This window comes from Lissotriton helveticus, chromosome 10, assembly GCF_964261635.1.
Source record: "Lissotriton helveticus chromosome 10, aLisHel1.1, whole genome shotgun sequence".
NCBI classification, from domain to species: Eukaryota; Metazoa; Chordata; class Amphibia; order Caudata; family Salamandridae; genus Lissotriton; species Lissotriton helveticus.
In genome coordinates, this window is record NC_136071.1 from 131,241,597 (window position 1) to 131,263,651 (window position 22,055).

A 22,055-nucleotide genomic window follows, 5' to 3' on the forward strand; every position below is an offset into this window, starting at 1 on the left:
GCTTGACAAAAAAAAAAAGAAAAATCAGACCTCGTGCATTCAGCAGAAGCTTCAGCACAAGACAACAGTCACAATATTACAAATCTGTACAAAATTAGAGCTAGCAAAACAATATACAAGTCCTTATAAGAGGGCCTAACTCGGATCATCTCAATACAGACATTCTACCGTTTAGTGTTTGTACGCGGAAGTACCCAGCAGGAAAAAACGTGCCTGCTACTGGAGCGTGTAAGATTCCGTGTAACACAATACCTATCCTATTACTTTAACACAGTGAACAAGAGTCCACCCTTAAAGGTGTGTTGGCCTGAACAGGCTTTTTCAAATGAAATAAGTAAGTCCTATTGCCTTTGTTGTAACTTTTCATAATAAACAGATCAGACCTATGGCATCCAACTTAACTTTTCCCATTTAACTAATCTGGCAGGTAGCCTTTATAATTAGCTTGTAACCATAAACAGCTCAGGCCTGCGGTATTGAACATAGGCTTTTCAACAAGGCCACCATTTGCATTCAGTTATAATAATAAAAATATGTACTACATTACAGTTGGCAAAACAATAAACCTTTCTCTTAAGTAGGCCTATCGGGGATTTCCACAGGGCACTTCTTCTACTCAAGAGTTTTTCAGGAAACATCAGAATCCTTCCTTACTTTCATAATCTATGATGCCCAATGTAAACAAAAACGTGTGTACAGGTTTTACCACAGTGTAATGAAAACCCACCCATACAGTCCTTCTAATATTAGAAGTTTCACTATAGATAAGTCTGCTCTAATGCCTTTGTTGCAACTTGTCATAATAAACAGTTCTGACATATGGCATCTAAGTCAAGCCAACGATAAAGGCAATATGCCTGATTGTTCATTGGGAAAACTTGTCACACTGTCTACCTCAGACCTATTGTACCAAACATAGGTTTCCCCGCAATAAAGTCTGGCCAACTGCCTTTGTCATAACATTTCAGACACACAGCACCTGACAAATGGCGTCATTGGCTTGGTCACACAACTAATTCAGGCCTACTATATTATGCATAAGACTTCCAACAGGCCATAAATTGTAATACGAGTAAATTGTTCATCTAAAGAACAGTTAATGCCCAATCAGATGCTGTAGTTAAGGGTATAAAATGTGGGAAGAGCCACATAAGGTCTTGTACCAGCTGTACTGTCAAATCCGACCTAAAATGGGACTTGACAAAGCATCATTGCTGTGTAAACCATTGTTTTTATGTTGCTTTCAGTAAGAAGAACAAAGGAAAAGGAATGTGTCATCATTAGGCATGCAGCCTCCTGGAATAAAAACTGTGGTGTCAACTTTAAGGCTGCCAATGGGCCTCTGCTCAAGTTCCTTTGGCAGTGGTGGGAGGAGGTGTGTCTTTAAGAATGTAATCAATATAGCCAGGATGGAGAACTGGCATCAGTAACTATTTCTTCTGTATGGTAGTATAAGCATCAATATTAATAAACAATGGATAGAATAGCATATGCATCCCTTCATAACGGGGGCAAGAGCGCAGAAAGGAAGGGAATTGATGGAAACATGTTAGTATGGTACAAACACTTGAGATACATGCATATTTAGATAGTTGAAGCATTTTATTGGATTCATCCTTGTAGCCAAGAAACAAAACAAAAAGAAATCTGCATTCGCTCTGGATAGAGTTCTAGTCTGCTGTTCCATTATTCACAGAAATATAAAAACTTTATAAGGAATTTACTATCTATTTATATGTTTATCTGTAGTTAATATAAGATTCAATGCCACCCTGATATTTAAACAGCCCCCAAGTAGACAATGAAAATGAGCAACCGATGACAGTGCAGGGCTGGATACCAATAATGGACCCAAGGTGAAAAAAAACCAAGGACCACTTTAAAGGCAGCTTGTGGTCCTCTATGAAGCCCAGCCAGTAAACAAACCTGTAGGTTAGGTCGCGAATACTGCACCTTCAAAAAGGGTACTCTGGCATCCGCTGGCTTGGGGAAAGCTTAAATTGCTAATGTAACACCTAAAGCTTGAAGCTCCCAATTTCTTCATTTGAGAGGTTTCTCAGATACGTATGTAATGACACACCTCCCTTCTCAGGGTGTATTCACTGCCTTGAGCTTCATTTCTCAGAGCTCCTTACCTTGAATAGGTCCCTGTGATGGCTTCAGAATGGCTTCTCATCATAATATTCATTGGCTCAGCCACACTCGACAGAAGTTCAAACCAGTATCAGCAACTTTTGTGTGTCTGGCTTATAAGTGAAAGTGTTTGGTTGATGTTTGGCAAGTTTGTGTGTGATTCTGTAGACGGCTGAGTGATGAATGTCCAAATTATGGTTTGAAGAAAGGAAAGAAATGTTCGGCTGGACCCGTTACTGTATATGGCGAGCTAAAGCCGGACACAATGAGCTACTTGGATCTGACCAGGGCTTGTTGGGTCTCTTTCCCCACAGTATTGTCAAAGTAAGTACAACATACAACTGACTAAAATGGTCACAAATAACTAGAGGGAGCATTGATTCAAGAAATCGAGGTGAGTTACAGAACCATTATTCCCATTTAATGAAGCCCTTAGGGATGCCGTTCTCGGGGCCTGGTCCAAGCCCTCACAGGGGCTCCTGTGCATAGGACAGTTGCCCCCTTCATTCCCTATTCCCAAGCGACCCCAGTTCCCTCACGTAGCACCCCACCCCAGAGAGCTTGGTGGTCTAGGCCTCCACCTCTAAGGTTAACCCCAGCGCATTCCTTGCAACTCCATCGGACAGTTGTTCTAAAAGGCTGATTACCTTCGGGAAGAAGATGTTCTCTTCCGCCTAGCTCTGTAGTTGGTGAACACCATGTGCCTCTTCGGTGGATAACCCCATGCCATCTAGGATTCGGTTGCACAAATGCTGCCAATGGTCTCGGAGGAGGCCTGAACCATACTTTCTCAAACAATTGCTGATGGGAGGGACGCAGCCACGTTCACCATCACATGTGGACTTGATATGACAAACTTGCTGGGCACAGCGATTTCAATCGGTGCCACACCTGGCTGAGAACCACTGACTTTTTCGAGGCTATCCAGTCCATAACCAGTCCTTGCTCCTGGATAGGTCCTTTGATGGTTCTTGGTTGTTTTGAGAGAAGGCGAACTCTGTGCTTCAGCGCTTTAAGAATGGCGGAGCAGGGCATTTCCACGGCCCCGTCAACCCCAGGCCACCATCTGCTCTTTTTGTGACAATGGAAGGAGTTTCCGAGCCACCCTGCCAACTAACCGCACTATTGCTTTGTGGGCGCAGTGCAGTTCCCACAGACAATCAGGGACAGACAGTCAGAGGTCAAGCCAGTCTGCACACCCCTCCACCCCCCTCACCACAAGCCAAACCCCTTTAGTATGCCATCCGACCATCATGTTTCATCACAAATATCATTTGGGACTCATTTGTGTAGAGCCTTATGCATAAAAATCTTAAAACACTCATTTTTTAATGAATTCTGTTCCACAAATTAATTGCAACAATGAATTACTGTAGGATGCCTGACGTTGGGAACACTGAAAAGAAGCTTCTGGGTTCCCAAATAAATGACACTATATATCTATTAATTGCAATATTCAACATGTATTAACATACAGTGTATTCAAGTGTGAAAAAGTGAATGATATAGTGCAGGTGACGCAGTACTCACATTTAAATACATAAATAGAAACTAGACATATAATACACTGTATTGAACCTCAACCACATCACGAATAAAAACAAACTAAGGAATACAAGCAACGGCGTGGACTCCTTAATTCTTTATTTACTTGATGTACATACTACAGAGCTTTCAAATATATTGCCTCTCATACCCCTGTGAATAATATAATACACTGTACAATTCCCAATTATATAGTTGTTTTACTCAAAATTCTTGAACTATATGATATATGTTATGTTAAAATACTTGTATAGCGCATGGCTGCCCCAGCATCGGGGCGTCTCGGCGCTAAAGCAAAAACACTTAGTGAGGAGGCAAGGTGAGAAATTAGCAGTGGGGGAAAGCCAGGTCTTTACCATCCTTCTGAAGGTCAGGTGATCATGGCATCTGGTGAAGTATGTAGACGTTTCAACCCCTAAATCACTTGTGAGGTCTCCTCAGGGCTTCCTCTACCATATACACCTTCCACTTGTGTATGGTTATCTACTTTATTGTGCTAACCAATCCAACAAAATCCCAAATCCAACAGATTTCCTCTTAAGCAGCATCAGAGGATCGCACTTCCTCAATCCAAAACGTCACAAATGTATACATCTGGTCCATATAGAATAATCACCACTTGTGGAAACCGCACGTTGCAAACACACTGCCTCTACATCTACAAGGCTCATGTTCGTTATTGAAGGTAAGTAACCTATTCAACTGATCTTCTTCTAGACACCGATTCCTTACCTTAGAATAGATACCCGAACAATACATCCCTGTAGGTGGAATAGGAACACAGACTTATACTAGTAACTCCTGTGGGACCAAACTTGCAAAATGCCAGTCTCGCCGGATCTGACTGTCCAGGCAATAGGGCTTCATAAACATATGCAGGAAGACCCACATTCCTGCCTGACCGATATCTATGATGGGTACTCCTGGAGCTAATGCAGTGGTCGCAGCCTTGGCTCTGGTAGAATGAATACACAGTCCTTCAGGAGGTTGCCTTTTGCCCACTGCATAGCAGATTTTCATACAGAGCACTACCCATTGTGAGATGACCCGCTTCCACACCACATTCTCCTTTTTTGGCTCTGATCTACCCCACAAAGCATTGATCGTCCACCTGGAACTCTTTTGTGCAGTCAAGGTAGAACAACAATGCTCTTTTTAGATCCATCCAATGGAGTCCCTCCTCTTCTGTTTAGGGGTGAGGCAGAGCGTAAAAGGTAGGCAGAGTGATGGACTGGCCTACATTAAAGAGAGTTCTTGGCGGTCATGCAAGGAGCTGTGAACCACAGAGGATATAGAAAGCGTTGGAGCAGTCTTCCATAATTTATTATATGGGAGTGTTTGAGATTATGGGTGAGCTTTCTCTCTTTTTTAATGTTAATATATGTAAATAACTATGAACGCTATGCCAGTTACTTTAAAAACTTCCCTGGTAGCTTTTTGTTGAGGGTGCCAGCTCTACTGTTGAAGAGTCTTTGCCATGAAATTGTATTGACTTTCTGTTGTTTTGCGTTTAAGAATCCTCATTGGTTCTCTTTTTGAGAAGTAATCCTTCCATATTGCCTCCTCTTGAGCTTCGCTGAACCCACTGTAGTATGGCCGATTTGATGTCTTATTCTTTATTCAGTTTTTGAACATTAGATCCATCAATGCCAGCTGCCTACTGGGCTATTCCAATCCTGCCTGCTATGCTGGATGACTTGCGCTCAAACTTTACACAAGCCATTAAGGATGCCAATGACGTGGCACAATTCATGATTTGTAGTGGGTGGATACCACAGATTACTATCGTATTTCAATTGCCTTTAGTGGGTCCCTTAGGAGATACGACTGGATGAGGTCTACGGACTTCTTAGGGTATGTCCAATATTGTTTAATGGACATGCCCTTCTGCGATCTTGCCTCTTTTTCAAAAAGGCAGACTCTGGTATTGAGTGCTATAAAGACAGTCATGCAACCAGCACATCAGACACTCCAGGCCGCGGTGACCTTGGACGGCATGGGCAGCATGCAGCCCAGTCTCCTGCCTTCCAGCAGATGCAGATCCTGCATGTGCCACATGGCATTGTCCACAAGCGGGATGGTGGAGGCCAAGAGACCTAGAAATCTCAGAGTTTCTCTCACTGAGACCTATACTGCAGGCTGAAACATCGGGATAATGGCCCTTATGCCCTGGACTCATTGAGTTGGAGGACTAGCTCTAAACAACACCATGTTTAGGATAGCTCCAATGAAAGGGAGTCTCTGCGAAGGAGTTGGGTGCGAATTCGGTACATTGGTGGTAAAACCCAACAACATCAATAGGTCATCTGTCATCTGCAGATTGCACTACTGAAGGAAAGTATCTTGTTCATCCATCACCTTGTTTGTTTGTTTAAGATGGTACCAGTCCTCACCATATTCATGTTGGCCCCTCTAAAGGGCATCCTAAATGCCACGTAGGCCCATCAAGGACCTAAAGATGAGGCGTTCTTTATCATGCACTGGCTCTACTTGCACGCCTGCACCACCTTCCAAACCAACTGTGCATCTGCAAACCTACCTATCCGATTGACAAGTGCACTACCTCCTGTGACTGCTGGCACATTCACAGCCAATACACCTTTAGACTGGAGATAAAGTCAAACAATGGAAGAACAAGGCAAAGTCAATTTCCCATTTATGCACCCTCGGTAAGATACAACATGGGGGTTCCCTAACCACGCTTCAATTAAGAATCTATTCAAATCTCTTAATTACGATAAAGTTAAAGTTCACCACTATTCTCAAAATCCACCTTTCCCTCCAATCACTCAATTACTGTATCTTTGTCTAGGAGTTTGTACAGCACAACACTGCTTTTTTACTAGGTTTGTACTATAAAAACTATGAAAACACCTGATACATACACAGATGCTTACGTTATTATAATTGAGACTGCCACACGCATAGAAAGGGAGATAGATTCCATTGACCATCAAAAACCTGATTCTTAAGTGGATTCTTATTCCAGTGGGGCAGAGGGTGCCTTATGCAGATTTCAAGGGGTAGCAAACCCAGTGACAACTATTTATTTGTTTTTTTTAGAACACATTTTATTTGCCAAATAACAAATATAGCGCAGAGCACTGTACCCCAGCAACTTCTGCATACAAAATGTACATTTAACTGACTTTGACAGTTTCAATAAGCAAAATAGGACAACTGAAAAGCAAAACATATCAACAAAAAGAGAGAGAAAAAAACCAAGAACCCCACAAACCCACCCCCATTGCACCTACTCCAGAACAGCATCACAAAAAGAACAGCATTGTCCGAATAAACATGATCTGTCAGTGCCCAAGGAGCAATATCATATGTCAGCTAAGGTGGGAGTGAAGCCGGGTGGGGGGACCTGGCTATGGAGAGGGGTTCCAGCTCTAAGCCGCGATAATCCCCCCACCGCTTCCAAATTTTAAAATGCTTAAGCTGGCACCCCCTGGCCACAAATATAGAAATCTCCAAACCCATACAGGAATCCGTGCCATTTTTCCACGCAGACACCGAGGGCGCCCTCAGAGTTTTCCAGGACCTAGCGATATCCCTCTTAGCTAAGGTAAACCCTAGTAACATAAGATGGCGCTTGTATATGTTACCTCCTATGTCGTCCATAACATGTAAAAGGACCAGATTCGGTGAGCTGGGGAGGTCCCAACCAAGCACTTAGAAGAAGCACGCCATAACCCCCCTCCAGAATCTCGCAAACGCAGAGCAGTGCCAAACAGTGTGCCGTAGAGTACCTTCTTCATGTTCGCATCGAAGACCTATCGGGGAAGCTACCAATTCCGCCCTCCAGAGCCTGACCCCGGTGAAATAGACCCGGTGGTGGTATTTAAACTCGATAAGGCGCAGGCTTACGACTATGGCTGACCCCGCGGGGAGGCTAGAGCCTCCGTCCAGTCCTCCTACTCCAGTGGGACTATGTCTCCCTCCTTGGCCTCCCTAAGGCGCTGCAGCATGGGGGAGCTATGGGTAACCAGGGACTGATAGACTTTGGAGATCTTGTGGGCGTGGAGGTCCCCCATAAAGACCTTTGCCTCTATGTAACTAAACTCAGCCAGGCGCCCTATGCCCTCTATGTGCAGAGAGATGGCATGCCTGAACTGCAGGTATCTGTAAAATTGGGTTTTTGGCATCTGAAAGTCCTTCTGTAAATCCTGAAGAATTTCAGGATCGGCCCCTGCATTACGTCCCCAAGAGTAGAGATGCCGATATGGTTCCAGCCCCGAAAGCCAGACAATTTAGCCAGTTGCGGTAGTCGCCCATTGTGCCAAAGAGGGGTCTCCCGGGTCAGCCTATTCCAGCACTCGATCCTCCGCAGCGCCTGCCGCCAAATTTGGAATACAAGTTTCGTAGCAGATGGCAATGCGTTACGTGGCGGTGCAGAGTGGAGTATAGTGTGTAAAGTGTGATCCCCATACACTGCCTCCCGACCTCGTAAGCCGGGGCGGTCCTGTCCCCATACCACCACTCATTGAGGACCAGTAGATGTGAGGCCATGTAATATGACATAAAATCAGAGGTTGCCAGCCCCCCACAGTATGTGGACTGGAAGCTGGTCGGCAGGGCCACCCTCGCCACTCCGCCAGCCCACAGAAACTGCCCCTGGGCCGCATTGACCTGTCGGAACCATCTGGGAGGAATCGGATATGGATGGTTTTGTAGCTGATAAAGTAGGCGTGGGAGCTATACCATCTTAAAGATGGCTGACCGGCCATAAATAGACAGGGACATATGAAACCAGGTTTTAAGATCTTCCCGCACACGATCTCACACAGGGGACAGATTCCTATCCCAAGATGTAGCAGATGAATCCGATAAAAGCACTCCCAGATAATTCAACCCCCCCCAGAAGCCACTTGAACGGAGGAAGCCCAGGAACAGAGACCCACCTCCCCCCCTCCATCCCCAAGGACCCAAAGGGTAGATTTGCGAGGGTTCGTATATAGGCCAGAGGTCTCTCCAAAAATCTGCATGATGAGAAGCAATCGCTGCCCCGTCTTGTCTATATCCGCAAGAAAAAATATAACATCATCGGCGTAGAGGGCAATAGGATCCGACAGACCAGGCGCACACTCGAGACCAGTAACCTCGGCATCTATCCGCACCCAGGACGCCAAGGGTTCCATAGCTAATGCAGACTGGTAAGGGGGCAGTGGGCAACCCTGCCTGGTGCCTCGTCAGATAGAAAATGTAGAGGAGATGGAGCCCCCCACCTGCACAGACGCAGTCAGGTCTGTATAGAGCAGAGTCAGCTATGACCAGAATCAAGGTCCAAAATTCAGCCTGCGGTGGAGCGCGAATAAATCTACTCAGCTAAGGGAATCAAATGCCCTATCCATATCCGCAAGTAGCAACGTAGCCCGTTCCCATAACCCCATGACAGTTGCCACAGCAACGTGCGCACACCGAATATTGTGGCGGGTCGTCCGCTGGGGCATGAACCTGGCCTGATCGGGATGAACCAATGATGTAATATGGGGACGGAGGCGGTTAGCTAAAGCCTTAGCCAGAATCTTGTACTCTACGTTCAGAAGGGCTATAGGGCGGTAAGACGCGTGCTGATCTGGAGGTCTACCAGGCTTGTGGAACACCACAACATCCGCATGTCTCCAATCGCGAGGCAGACGGCCCTGCTCCCTTACCTCCTCCACCACTCTGCAATAGTGGGGCCTACGCTGCAGAAAATATAGTTTGAAAAATTCACATGGGAAGCCATTCGGTTCCGGGGCCTTCCTGGTTTGCATGTCACCCAACGCAGCACCCAATTCTTCCTCCGTGAGCGGGAGATGCAACTCCGCACTCACTGCGTCAGATAGGGCCTTAGGCAGCAGGTCATCTGGGAAGCGACCAATCACATCTGAAGGAAGACATTCCCTAGGGGCATAGAGGTCTGCATAATACATGGCAAAGCTTCCAGCAATAGCGGAGGAGTCCGTGAGAGGGGACCCATCAGGACCTGCAGTGCCAGGCAGGACCTGGGGGTATAGCGACCCCTGAGACAGTCAATGCAACAGTTTACTGGACTTATTCCCCCACTGGTAGATCCTGCTGCGGGTCGCTAGCCACACGTTGGGCTTCATCTAAGAGGTGGTGTGCATAGTCTTGCTGTGTTAATAGGAGTACTGTTCGTTATTTAAAGCATCTTTTGATGGCTTCCAGTGGTACCAGCTGGTTCAATGGGTATAGTCACTTGCCAAATAATAACGCAATGCATGGCCCAGCATCCTGGTTGTTCATAGTTAATGGTGTGGCTTTATGCTCTCATTCTATTAACACAGTTTTATTGGAATATACGCTATATAATGTGTTTTGTTTAATTGTTTACACTGGACACCACCCATTAATGAGTAGAACAATCCCTAAACTGCATGTATATTAGTTGATGTCTTTGTGAACAAACAAAAGGAGTATGGTTGGAGGTTTAAACTCCTAGATTGATATTTGTATGTATTTGTATTTGATTGTACAACTTGTAGCACACAACGGAATGAGGATTTATAATTAAAAAAATATCCTAAGACTCTGCTCTTACTCGTGTTCAAATGAAATAAAATATTTTGTACTTAACTATCTTTTTTAATTCTGAGTAAATATATCTATTTCTTTCCAGATTCAAATTTTGTGTTGGCAAGCTACAAGACTGAACAGTGCACTAAACCACCAAGACTGTGCCGCCAGGGTTATGCATGCCCGCATTATCACAACAGCCGAGATAGAAGAAGAAATCCTAGAAAATTCAAATACAGGTGCTTATAAATGAGTAGAAACAAGCTTCCCGATTTGGTGAGCTTTGGGCCGCAGGTTGCAGTACGAAATATACTGAAGTGTGGTTTTGGTGAAATAAAAATAAAAAACCAGGTAAAGCACACAGGAGACGTTTTGACAGTTGCAGCCCACTGTTTACCTAAAACCGATTAATTTTAAACCTGTTTATTAATTGGAAAACCAGTCTAAACTATTTCTTAGTTTTAGTAATTGCCCTCAATTATTTGTGATGGATATCTCCCTTACTGGTTGCGTCATAGACTCAACAGATGTGCCTAACAAAATAATTAGAATATTCCCATCCATATTGAAAATATTATAAAAATTCTTGCAAAATAGCAAGTCATGTAGATGTCATTTAGTTCCTTAAAAAAGTACTGTTTGTAAAAGCTGGGTTATACAGGTATTTACTTCATTTATCAAAATGCTACTGTCCTTTCTTTGGTTGAAATCTTAGATGTATTCTCAAAGCGCATTAATATGGATACTGGAACCTCTTCAGTACATTGGCCACCCACTGGCATTTTTGAAGATGGGTAAAGCGTTACCATAATGCATGTTTGAACACAGACCTATGTCTAGGCATTACAGCAGTGCAAATGATAGCTTCCTTTTAAAATGCATGGTATGTTGCTTTTCATCTCCTGCCTGAGTGTATTAGGTGTACTGTGTTAGAAGCTTGCATCCTTGTCCAGGTTATCCACATAGTCCTATCTGAGGACTATTTTGCAAAGGGACTATTCTCCAGTATTAGGGGTGTCTTTCATAGATTCACATGCTTGAATATTCCCCGTCGTCGAAGTGGGAGTCCCACGGTACATAAAGATAGCAATAATGCTAATATATATATATATGTAATAACATAATACATAATAAACTAGAGATAATACACACAGAAAAAACCTGTACAATGATTCCTCCATAGGAATGCAGTATCAGAGAAAAAATCATTTGTAACATATCAGTGTCATTATGTTAGTCCAAACTGCAGCCAATCAGGCTCAAGCACCCTCTAGAACCTTCTCCTCAGAAGCTCAAGCCCTCAGATTTTCTACCGCACGTAGTGTGAAGGCGGCTGCCCCAGGGAAAACATCTGAGTTGACTACCTCATCGACGGCGACGGCTCCGTCAACGGCTGTCTTGCCTTTACATTCTGGAACGCAGCAGGCAGGCGTAGCATCCACAGGAGCAATGTCTTTCGCCACTATGCCCCTAGTACCTTTGGACACTTCAACTTCTCCAGTCTTTACAGAGCCTTCCATGAGAGGTTCCCAGGGATCTGCACTTCAGTCACTCCAAGTCTCCAACCACCTTCGCCAATGTTCGCGACTGACCAGGAAACGGAATCCATTGCGGACGACGATGTTCTTGGTGATGCCCACAGTCCATCGGATTTAATTATTAAGTGTCAGGACTCCAGTTCTGAAGACGGTGAGGAGGGGGACGATGACCAGCAGCAGGAACAATGTATACAGGTTCCAATGGCAACTTTCCCAGTCTCTCTGTTTTCCAACCTCCAGCATATGCTGGACGACTACAATAGGAGATTTCCTCCAACACCTCAGGGTACGCCGTGCCATACTGCATCTGAGTCTGCGGAGCCTACTCGGCACCAGCACCGACCTTCAGAGCAGATAGCTCTGCCAGAGGGGCCCCGTCAACCCATCCCCACTGATTTTCATCAAGATGTGGAGGAAGAGACAGAGCCAGATAGAGAGGAAGGAGAAGTTCTCCAGGATACGGATGACGACCAAGACCAGGATATGGCCGAATTCGATGACTATCGAACGCAGATGCCCTCTCCTCAGCCGGGCGACTCCGGTGATTCACCTCCGGTTGACATCGCTAGCTTCCATATCTTGATGGATAAAGCGGCAGAACGCTTCAAATTGCCAAGAGCACAGCGAGAGGAAGACTGCTTTCTCTACGATTTTAAAAACAAGCCTTATAAACAGGTCCACACTATACCTATAATTGACTTTGTGTGGAAGGAGGGTTTAAAGATCATGCACGCTCCTAACTCCTTACCTGCTCAACTCCCTCGGCTAGAGAAGAAATATAGGGCGCCGACTGGTTCGCCCGCTTGCTTGCTCTCCCATCCTAAGCCGGATTCAGTGGTGACCCAAGCAGCGCAACGGCGAGCACGTAACCCTGCAACTCTTATCACTACTCCACCTGATAGAGGGTCGGCGTTTGGATGCGATTGGGAAGAAATTTTCATCCATGGCGTCTACATCCGTCCGTGCCGCAAATGCATTGGCCATTTTAGGTCGTTTCGACCGACAAATGTGGTCTGACATTTCTGCGTTAGTTTCTTTGATTCCGGAGCCATCTAGAGCGGAAGCGCACCAGATCCTTCAGGATGGCAGGAGGGCCTCAGAAGAGATGATCGACTGTGCTGTGGACGTTGCGGGGGCTGGTTTCCGTATCCTTGCCAGTGCTGCGGCTCTCCGACGTCAGGGTTGGTTAAAATCCACGTCGTTTCGGCAAGAGGTCCAATCGAGGATACTCGACATGCCGTATGACGGTGAGTCTCTCTTCGGCTCTCACGTCGATGAGGCACTAGAATCGATAAAGAAAGACACTGATACGGCAAAATCGCTTGGATCCTTGCAATTCAAAAAGCAGCCCTTTCGTGGCGCACGTGGACGAGGCACTACTTCCAGCACTTTTCGAGGAGGACAGTCCCAGTTCTGCCAGTACAATCAAGGAAACCAGTGTTACTCCAACCAACAGTCAAATCGTCAACAGCAATCAAGACCCTATAGAGGCAAAACTACCTATAGGGGCTCCAATACCAAGCGTCAATGATTTTCAAGTTCCGCTAAGAGTTGGAGGGCGAATCTCGCAGTTTTATTCCCAGTGGTCCATGATAACATCGGACCAATGGGTATTAGACATTGTACACAGGGGTCATGCCTTGGAGTTTACAGAGATTCCTCCAAATTCTCCACCATCAGGCCCGTCACCTCCACATCTCGAGGAACTACAACATCAGGTGCGTCTTCTAGTGGAAAAGGGTGCAGTCGAAGTGGTTCCTGTATCTCAGCGAGGGAAAGGTTTCTACTCACGGTTTTTCCTCGTTCTCAAAAAGACGGGAGAGTGGCGGCCCATTCTAGATTTGAGAGCTCTCAATTTTTTCCTAAAACAGCAATCTTTCTGCATGCTGACGCTATCAGAGGTCTTGCGACTTCTCTCGAGCTGAGATTTTCTCACAACAATAGACCTGCAAGACGCCTATTTTCATGTGCCAATACCCCATCGGCATCGTCAGTTCTTGAGGTTCAAAGTGGGTCACGCACACTACCAGTTCAGGGTGCTGCCCTTTGGCCTACGATCAGCTCCTCGTGTCTTCACGAAGGTTTTGGCTCCGGTCATGACTCATCTACGTCTTCAGGGAGTTCAGATCTTTCCTTATCTGGACGATTGTCTTCTAAAGTCCCAATCTCCTCTACAGTTGGCTCACGACACACGTCTATGTCAGCAGACGTTCGAGTCACTGGGGTTAACCATCAATATGGAGAAGTCACATTTTGCTCCGCTGCAGGAACTTCCTAGGAGCAATTCTAGACACGGACCTGTCAAAAGCCTTCATCTCCCTCGAACGTCATCAAAAGATAGTCCGTCTGGTCTCTCTCATCCGGTCAAAACAGTCAGTTTCTGTGCGGACGTTAAAGTCGTTTCTGGGGATGGCTTCGTCCTGTATCGGACTGATCCAAAATTGCAGGTTACGCACTCGTCCTATGCAGGATGAATTAGACCTGCAATGGCGCCAGGTGTCTGGGTCTTTCAACGACCTGGTGAGAGTAACGTCCCGCATGAAGAACAGTTTGCTTTGGTGGGAACAACCATCCAATCTGGACGAAGAAACTTCGTTTCTGGCCCAGTCTCCGGATCTGAAGTTGACCACAGATGCGTCCATGGAGGGTTGGGGCGCTCATCTCCTGGACCTTTCAATCAAGGGCAAATGGACGGCAACACAACGTACCTGGCATATCAACAGGCTGGAGTTGATGGCGATCTTCCTAGCGCTCAGATCATTTTTGCCAGTGGTGCAGGGGGAGTCTGTGCTGGTGCAGACAGACAACACCACCAGCATGCACTACATGAACAAACAGGGCGGCACAAGATCTCAGCCACTGTCTCGACTGGCTCAAAGGATTTGGGATTGGGCTCTTCATCATCGAATTTCTTTAACGGCGGTCCATCTGCCGGGGGTATCCAACATCCTTGCGGATTCTCTGAGCAGGTCCACGTCATCCACTCACGAGTGGGAGATACATCAGCCGACTCTGGACCTGGTGTTCCGCCGTTGGGGGTCATCCCATGATAGACCTTTTTGCAACCCCAGTAAATTAGAAGTGCCGATCCTTCGCAAGCTGGCATCCCCACCCAGAGTCCAGCGGAAATGCCCTTCTCATGGATTGGAGCGGCCTGTTTGCGTATTCATTTCCACCACTCCCGTTGGTGCCGAGGACATTGTGGAAGATGCGCAGGCAGCCCTGCCATTTAATACTGATCGCCCCTCATTGGCCCAGACAGGCATGGTTTTCAGAACTGCTTCTGTTATCCCAGTGCAAACCCATTCATCTCCATCCGCGTCCAGACCTCCTAACGATGGACAAAGGTCAAATTTGTCATCCAGACCCAGCCACACTTCAATTATCGGCATGGAACCTGAATACGTCGAATTTGCAAATTTAGGTATGCCCCAAGAATGCAGAGACATTCTCGCGTCTGCTAGAGCTCCATCAACAATCAAAATGTACAAACTAAAATGGAAGCGTTTTTGTCATTGGTGCGCTGCATCCAATGTCCATCCAATCAACTCCTCTCCGGAGCAGCTTTTGCCTTTCTTTCTGAGCCTTGCTCAGTCTGGTCTCTCTCATGCCACCTTGAGGGTTTTTCTAGCAGCTATCTCGCGCTTTCGACACGATGGTTCAACGTCTCTCTGTTCATCCAGAATAACCCGACAGTTCTTTAAAGGTCTCTTCAGGAAGTTTCCTCCTGTTAGGCGCCCTCCTCCTGCATGGCACCTCAACGTGGTATTGTCACAGCTTATGAAGCCTCCTTTTGAGCCGATTCACAGAACAGACATCAAGTATCTTACCTGGAAGGTTGCATTACTTCTGGCCTGGACTTCTTCTCGGCGTGTTAGCGATCTGCACGCTTTCACGATTAAGCCTCCTTACTTGCAATTCAAGCCCGATGGAGTGTCACTTCGTACCAATCCTTCTTTTTTTGCCGAAAGTACCTACTGATTTCCATTTGAACGAACCTGTCTTCTTAAAGACTTTTTTCCCGGATCCAAAATCTCCGGCTGAACAACGTTTACATTCTTTAGACATCAAACGTTGCCTAAAATTTTACATTTCAAGGACTACCCCTTTCCGTAAATCTGACCAGCTGTTTGTAGCATATGGACGGATGCGGAAGGGGCACTCAGTGACAAAACAAACAGTTGCAAGATGGCTCTCGGCAGCCATATCCTTTTGTCACCAGCAGGCTGGCAGGCCTTTACAGTGTTCAGTGAAGGCACATTCGACGAGAGCGATGGCGTCATCCACCGCTTTTTTTGCTGGGGTGCCTCTTCACCAGATTTGCCGGGCAGCAACATGGTCCAGCAGGCACACCTTTACCAGACATTACTGTTTGGAGGCCATCAATGAGGCGGATACCGCAGTGGGGCAAGCAGTGCTTCTCATCTTTTCTAATAAGGTGAGCCTCTATACCCTCCTCCATTTCTCTCTGTGATTGCTATGTGCTTTTAAGCTTATGTTATTGTCTTCAATTTTGGAGAATGTGTTTAGCAATCCCAGCTCTAGGAGGTTACTGCTATCTATTCTATTCAAGCATGTGAATCTATGAAAGACACCCCTAATACTGGAGAAGAACAATTGTTACTTACCTGTAAACAGGTGGTTCTCCAGTATTGGTGTCTTTCATAGATTCACATGCGACCCACCCATCCTCCCCTCAGAGGCTCTCTTCTCCTCATGCGCTATTATTACTAGTGCTACGAAAATCTGAGGGCTTGAGCTTCTGAGGAGAAGGTTCTAGAGGGTGCTTGAGCCTGATTGGCTGCAGTTTGGACTAACATAATGACACTGACATGTTACAAATGATTTTTTCTCTGATACTGCATTCCTATGGAGGAATCATTGTACAGGTTTTTTCTGTGTGTATTATCTCTAGTTTATTATGTACTATGTTATTACATATATATATATTAGCATTATTGCTATCTTTATGTACCGTGGGACTCCCACTTCGACGACGGGGAATATTCAAGCATGTGAATCTATGAAAGACACCAATACTGGAGAACCACCTGTTTGCAGGTAAGTAACAATTGTTCTTAAGCTCTAGAACTCTCCATGCCTTCCAGACTGCCATGAAGGGTGCTGAGTAGATATTTTCTTCAGAGAGCTGCACTTTAGGGTTTTTCTACCTCAGTTCTGGTCCTCTATCCATTCTTTCTCCCAATATTGGTTCTTTCTGTTTCCATGCCTCAACCACGCTCGCTGTACTGCATAGACTAGCCACAAACTCCTTCTGAATGACACGGATCGCGATTCATGGGTCCAAATCCTTCTGATTCGACTTTCTCCAGATTTAATATGTTGATCCTGAAGGATACCAAAATTTCATCACAAAATACCTCTTGTGGTCTCGGAGTTACAGTGACAAGAGTAAAGTTGATGGTAAATCTCAAATTTGATGGGAATACTCTTGTCCCTCCTTAATTGGCGAAAGACTGTTGATATGAAAGCAAAATCTGTCATTTAAAAAAAAGTTAATAAATGGCCTGAATTAATCAACTCTATTATCTCTTAATAGTCATGCATTTATATTTTTGGATGGTGAGGTGTTTTGCAGGAAGTGGCCTTGTTATCCAGCCTTTATTAGCTGTAGTGACCGCTTAGTTTTTTTGTTTTTTTGTTTCCTTGATTCTTTTTTCTTACACCAAGTGGTGCATTTTTCAGTATCGTTGTTGTGTGTTATCCATTATGTAAATGCCTTCATACGGCCATCAGAGGCTTTTTTTGAGACTCCTCCATCCTGTTGAAAGATGCTTTCTTCCATGTCACCATATGTGTATTCGTAATAGGTTTCTCAAACTCTTGGTTGGAGGCAATTACCGATAGTGTAAATGTTCTACTTTAACCCATGTTCAGTCTTCTGGGTCAACACAAAGGTAAATTAAGTGTTCGAGGCATGTGGGCTGCTGAATTCATATCTTGCGCATAGATCGCCGCCTAGTGTTGGGTCCGGATGTTTGCACTTTGTTGTCCTGGAAGAGTCTTCGAAGTATCACGAGATAGGTGACTCCTCCCTTGGACTAAAGTGCGCATGGGCCATTGGGTTTGGATGCTACTCCTCTACTCCAACTTCGGAATCAAAACTTTACAGCTTTACAAGGCCACAATGCCTTCCACATCGACGATACTGCCCTCGCTCGGTTCCCCTTGACTCAATCAAACTTTCCATCTCGATCCGGTCATCGACGCGGGCCGTTGGGCCTTTTTCGACGCCAAGTGGGCCTGTTGTCGATGGAAAGAAGCCCATTTAAAAGGTGCCCACAATGCCACTCCAAGTTCCCCCATACTGATAAGCACTCAGTATGCAACAAGTGCTTATCACCCGAGCACAACAAGGAAAATTGTGATGCGTGTGCTCAGTTCCGTTCGAAGAAGACGTTCCGGAACCAAAGGCCGCTAGAAGAGAGATGCAGCGGCAAGCACCGGAACCGGAGAACATGTTCGATGATGAACAAGACCTCGCAGAAGCGGCGGACTCCGACCTCGAAATAGTCACCGTCGACGACCAGTTGGACTCCGATGACCAGATCCCACCAGGGCAAACTGTGAGTACCAAAGCCCCCACCCCGCTTCCACCTCGAGACAAGGCTCCGGTCGACGCATCGCCGAAAGGCCTTAGCCGAGATCGACACACTCCTTCAGAGACCCCGCCTTCTGGCTCGGCTCCGAAGACCAAACACAAGCCTGCTGTTACCCCGGGACCGAGCCAAGCTTTTCCCAAAAAGGCTGTCGAACCGAAGAGTCATCGAGCCAAAATCCACCGATCCGAAAAAGGGCCCGGATCCGTAAAGTGTTGCAGATACGAGAAAACCGGCCGACCCAAAAAAGGCCTTCGAGCCGAAGAGGAGTGTCGATCCAGAAAAACAAGATCACACTAAAAAGACTGTCCACCCGAAAAAGGCTGACGAGCCTAAAAAGAGTGTCGATCCACAAAAAACAGATCACACTAAAAAGCCAATCGACCCGAAGAAATCCTTCGACTCGACAAAGAACATCGAGCCCAAGAAAAAGGTCGTCGAGCACAAGAAGACTATCGAACCGAAGAAAACGGTCGATCCAAAAAAGGTCGTCGAACCAAAGAAGGTCGCCGAACCAAAAAAGACAGTAGAACCGACAAAACAAGTCAAAAAAGAAAAGGTCGTCGAACCAAGAAAGGTCGCAGAGCCAAGAGCTGTCGAGCCGAAAGACTCCACAGCCAAAGACTCCCAAGCAAGTACCTAAGTCCAAACCATCGGTGCCAAAACCAAGGACAGTCAAGGAAGAACTCTTCCATCCCGATCCACTGAGCGCTGATCAGCCTAAACTGTATATAGACCCTGACACAAGACACGTTACAGTTTACCCAAGAAAGAAGAGGCCATTGGACACTGACACTTCTTCTTCACCTGTTCCTACAAAGAAAATAGACTTTGGAACATCTCCTTCAAGGCCTTTTACTCCTCCTCCCTTTTTTCCTAACATGCCTTTTGTACCTTACTCTCCTGCACATTCCAACTTTGATGAGGCAAACAACATGAGGGAAGATCCTCAAGAAGAACACGAGGATCAAGATGTACAGGATGACACATGGGGTGACCAAAATGATCCTTAAGATACATACGAGCCACAACCCATCCCTGACACCTCCCCATACCCTACAAAGCCGTCTCCTACCGACGACACCATTCTCTTTAATCAATTAATAGATAGGGCAGCAAAATACCATAGTGTAGACATGCACACTGACCCTATAGAAGAAGACTTTTTATTTGACACTTTTCCCACTTCTGAAAAGAGTGTAAGGACCCTTCCTATGTTAAAAGGCGTACTGAAACACGCACCTGACATTTTCAAAGACCCTGCCAGAGCGCGTGTACTCAATCCAAGGATTGAAAAAAAGTATAAAGCAGCCCCTGTAGACCCTCCTTATATCAGGTCACAGTTACCTTTAGACTCACTTGTGGAAGCAAACGCTCGAAAGCGAGTGAATTTACAAACAGGAGATGCTCGCCCTCCTGACAAAGAGTCAAAGATACTAGAAGCATCGGGAAAAAGGGTAGCCTCACAGGCAGCTATTTCCTGGAGGATTGCAAACACACAAGCTCTACTAGCACGCTACGATAGAGCACATTATGACGAGCTTGAAGGTCTACTACAACACCTTCCAGACCCTTTCAAACAAAAAGCTACCGACCTCATGCATGAAGGCAAATTTATTACAAATGCTTCCATTAAATGTGCGCCTGACGTGGCTGACACAGCAGCTAGGTCCGTTAATACGAGCGTATTACTATGCCAGCATGCGTGGCTACGCATCTCCGGCTTTAAGACTGGGGTACAATCCACCATTCTCAACCAACCAGCCAACCAAGATTTCCTGTTTGGCCCAGCAGTTGACACCATCTTAGAAAAGATGAAGAAAGATACTGAAACTGCTAAATCAATGGGCGCACTTCAGTCTCAACAACACAGAGGTTCCTTTCGTCGCTCCTCATTCAGAGGCTCAGGGAGAGGCAACACATCACAAAATACATCAACATTTAAAGGTAACACCCAGAGCACCTTTAATAAAGGCTCAAACAGAGGGGGTTACAGAGGCAATAATAACAAAGTCAGAGGACGTGGCGGCAACAACACTAGAGCCTCCACCGCCACCAAACAGTGACTTGCTCACACTCCCTCCAGACCACTCAACACCGGTCAGAGGCAGATTAACACAATTCCTGCCAGTCTGGAACAACATTACCACAGACAGGTGGGTAAGACAAATTATCCAGTATGGCTATTGTCTGGAACTCACTTCTACTCCACCCACCATCCCTCCCAAACACAGTCCACACGTCTCAGACAATTCAGCTGCTGCACAGTCTGTTTTTCCATAAATTACCCAAAATCTCATCTACAGCCCTCCCACATACAACAATATCTGGGACCTACAATAAATACCTCAGTGGCAAAGGCATACCCAAATCCTGCCAGGATAGCCAACATACAAACTCTCATTCACAAGTTTCTGCCACAGCACACTCTGCCAGCTCGAGTGTTCATGCAGCTCATATGCATGATGGCCTCCTGCATATTTATTGTCCCTCATGCCCGACTTCCAATGCGTCCTTTACAAGAATGCCTAGCACGGCAGTGGAACCAAGCTCGAGGACAACTAAAAGACCTAGTGTTGGTAGACAGTCATACTCCCAACTCTCTTCAGTGGTGCAAACCACCAAACCTTTCCAAGGGACAACTGTTCCAAGAGCCAGTTCCACAAATAGTATTAACATCGGAAGCATCACTGACAGGTTGGGGAGCCCACCTACTTCAGTACACAGTTCAAGGCCTATGGACAATAAAACAAAAGACACTGCACATCAACCACTTAGAGATGCTAGCAGTATTTCTAGCACTAAAAGCATTCCAGAAACACTTGTACAACACGGCTGTGTTAATCCGAACGGACAACATCACAGCCATGTACTACATTCAGAAACAAGGAGGGACACACTCTCCACAGCTGTCTCACCTAGCACAGAGCATATGGAGGTAGGCAATTCCCATACACATCTTTCTCCTCGCAGAACACCTACCAGGGAAAGACAATCAAATAGCAGATCTGCTAAGCAGGCACAGCCAACAGCTCCACGAATGGGAGCTTCACCCTCAAGCTATCCAACCATTCTTCCAAAAATGGGGGCATCCAGAGATAGATCTGTTCGCCACAAAAGAAAACTAAAAATGCCAGTACTTTGCCGCCAGGTTCCTACATCCGTTGTCACAAGGCAATGCGATATGGATGAACTGGTCAGGCAAATTTGCGTATGCTTTTCCACCAGCCTCACTGATTCCCCTGGTGGCACGCAAACTACGTCCGCAGTCACTCACAATGATCCTGGTTGCTCCCACATGGGCAAAACAGCATTGGTACACAACACTCCTAGAACTTTCTGTAGTTCCCCATCAAAGACTGCGCCTCTCGCCACGTCTAGTAACTCAGAACCATGGAGAAATCAGACACCCAGATCCCAATCAGATGAACCTAGCGATCTGGCTCCTGAAGTCTTAGAGTTCGGATACCTTAACTTGACTCCAGATTGCATGAACATTATCAAAGAGGCAAGGCGTCCAACTACTAGAGCATGCTACGCAGCAAAGTGGAAACGATTTGTAATTTATTGCAATAATACCAAATCAATCCATTAGATGCTTCCATCCAAAACATTATCTGTTACCTGTTACATCTTCAAAGATGCAATCTAGCATACTCTTCCATAAGTTTACATCTAGCTGCTAGAGCTGGCT

The 22,055-nt window shown here is 45.9% G+C and overlaps 1 protein-coding gene and 1 long non-coding RNA gene across 3 annotated transcripts in view; one reads left to right on the top strand and one right to left on the bottom strand.

Moving 5' to 3' along the window:
- UNKL (unk like zinc finger) overlaps nt 1-22,055 on the top strand; it is a 513,314-nt gene that overhangs the window by 132,386 nt on the left and 358,873 nt on the right. For both annotated transcript variants that reach the window (XM_078664930.1, XM_078664931.1), the window contains one exon: nt 10,307-10,442. In XM_078664930.1, coding sequence (XP_078521056.1) covers nt 10,307-10,442 — 136 coding nt within the window. The remainder of the gene's footprint in view (nt 1-10,306; nt 10,443-22,055) is intronic.
- LOC144786015 (uncharacterized) overlaps nt 1-22,055 on the bottom strand; it is a 352,278-nt gene that overhangs the window by 98,387 nt on the left and 231,836 nt on the right. The gene's annotated exons all lie outside the window — the stretch shown is intronic.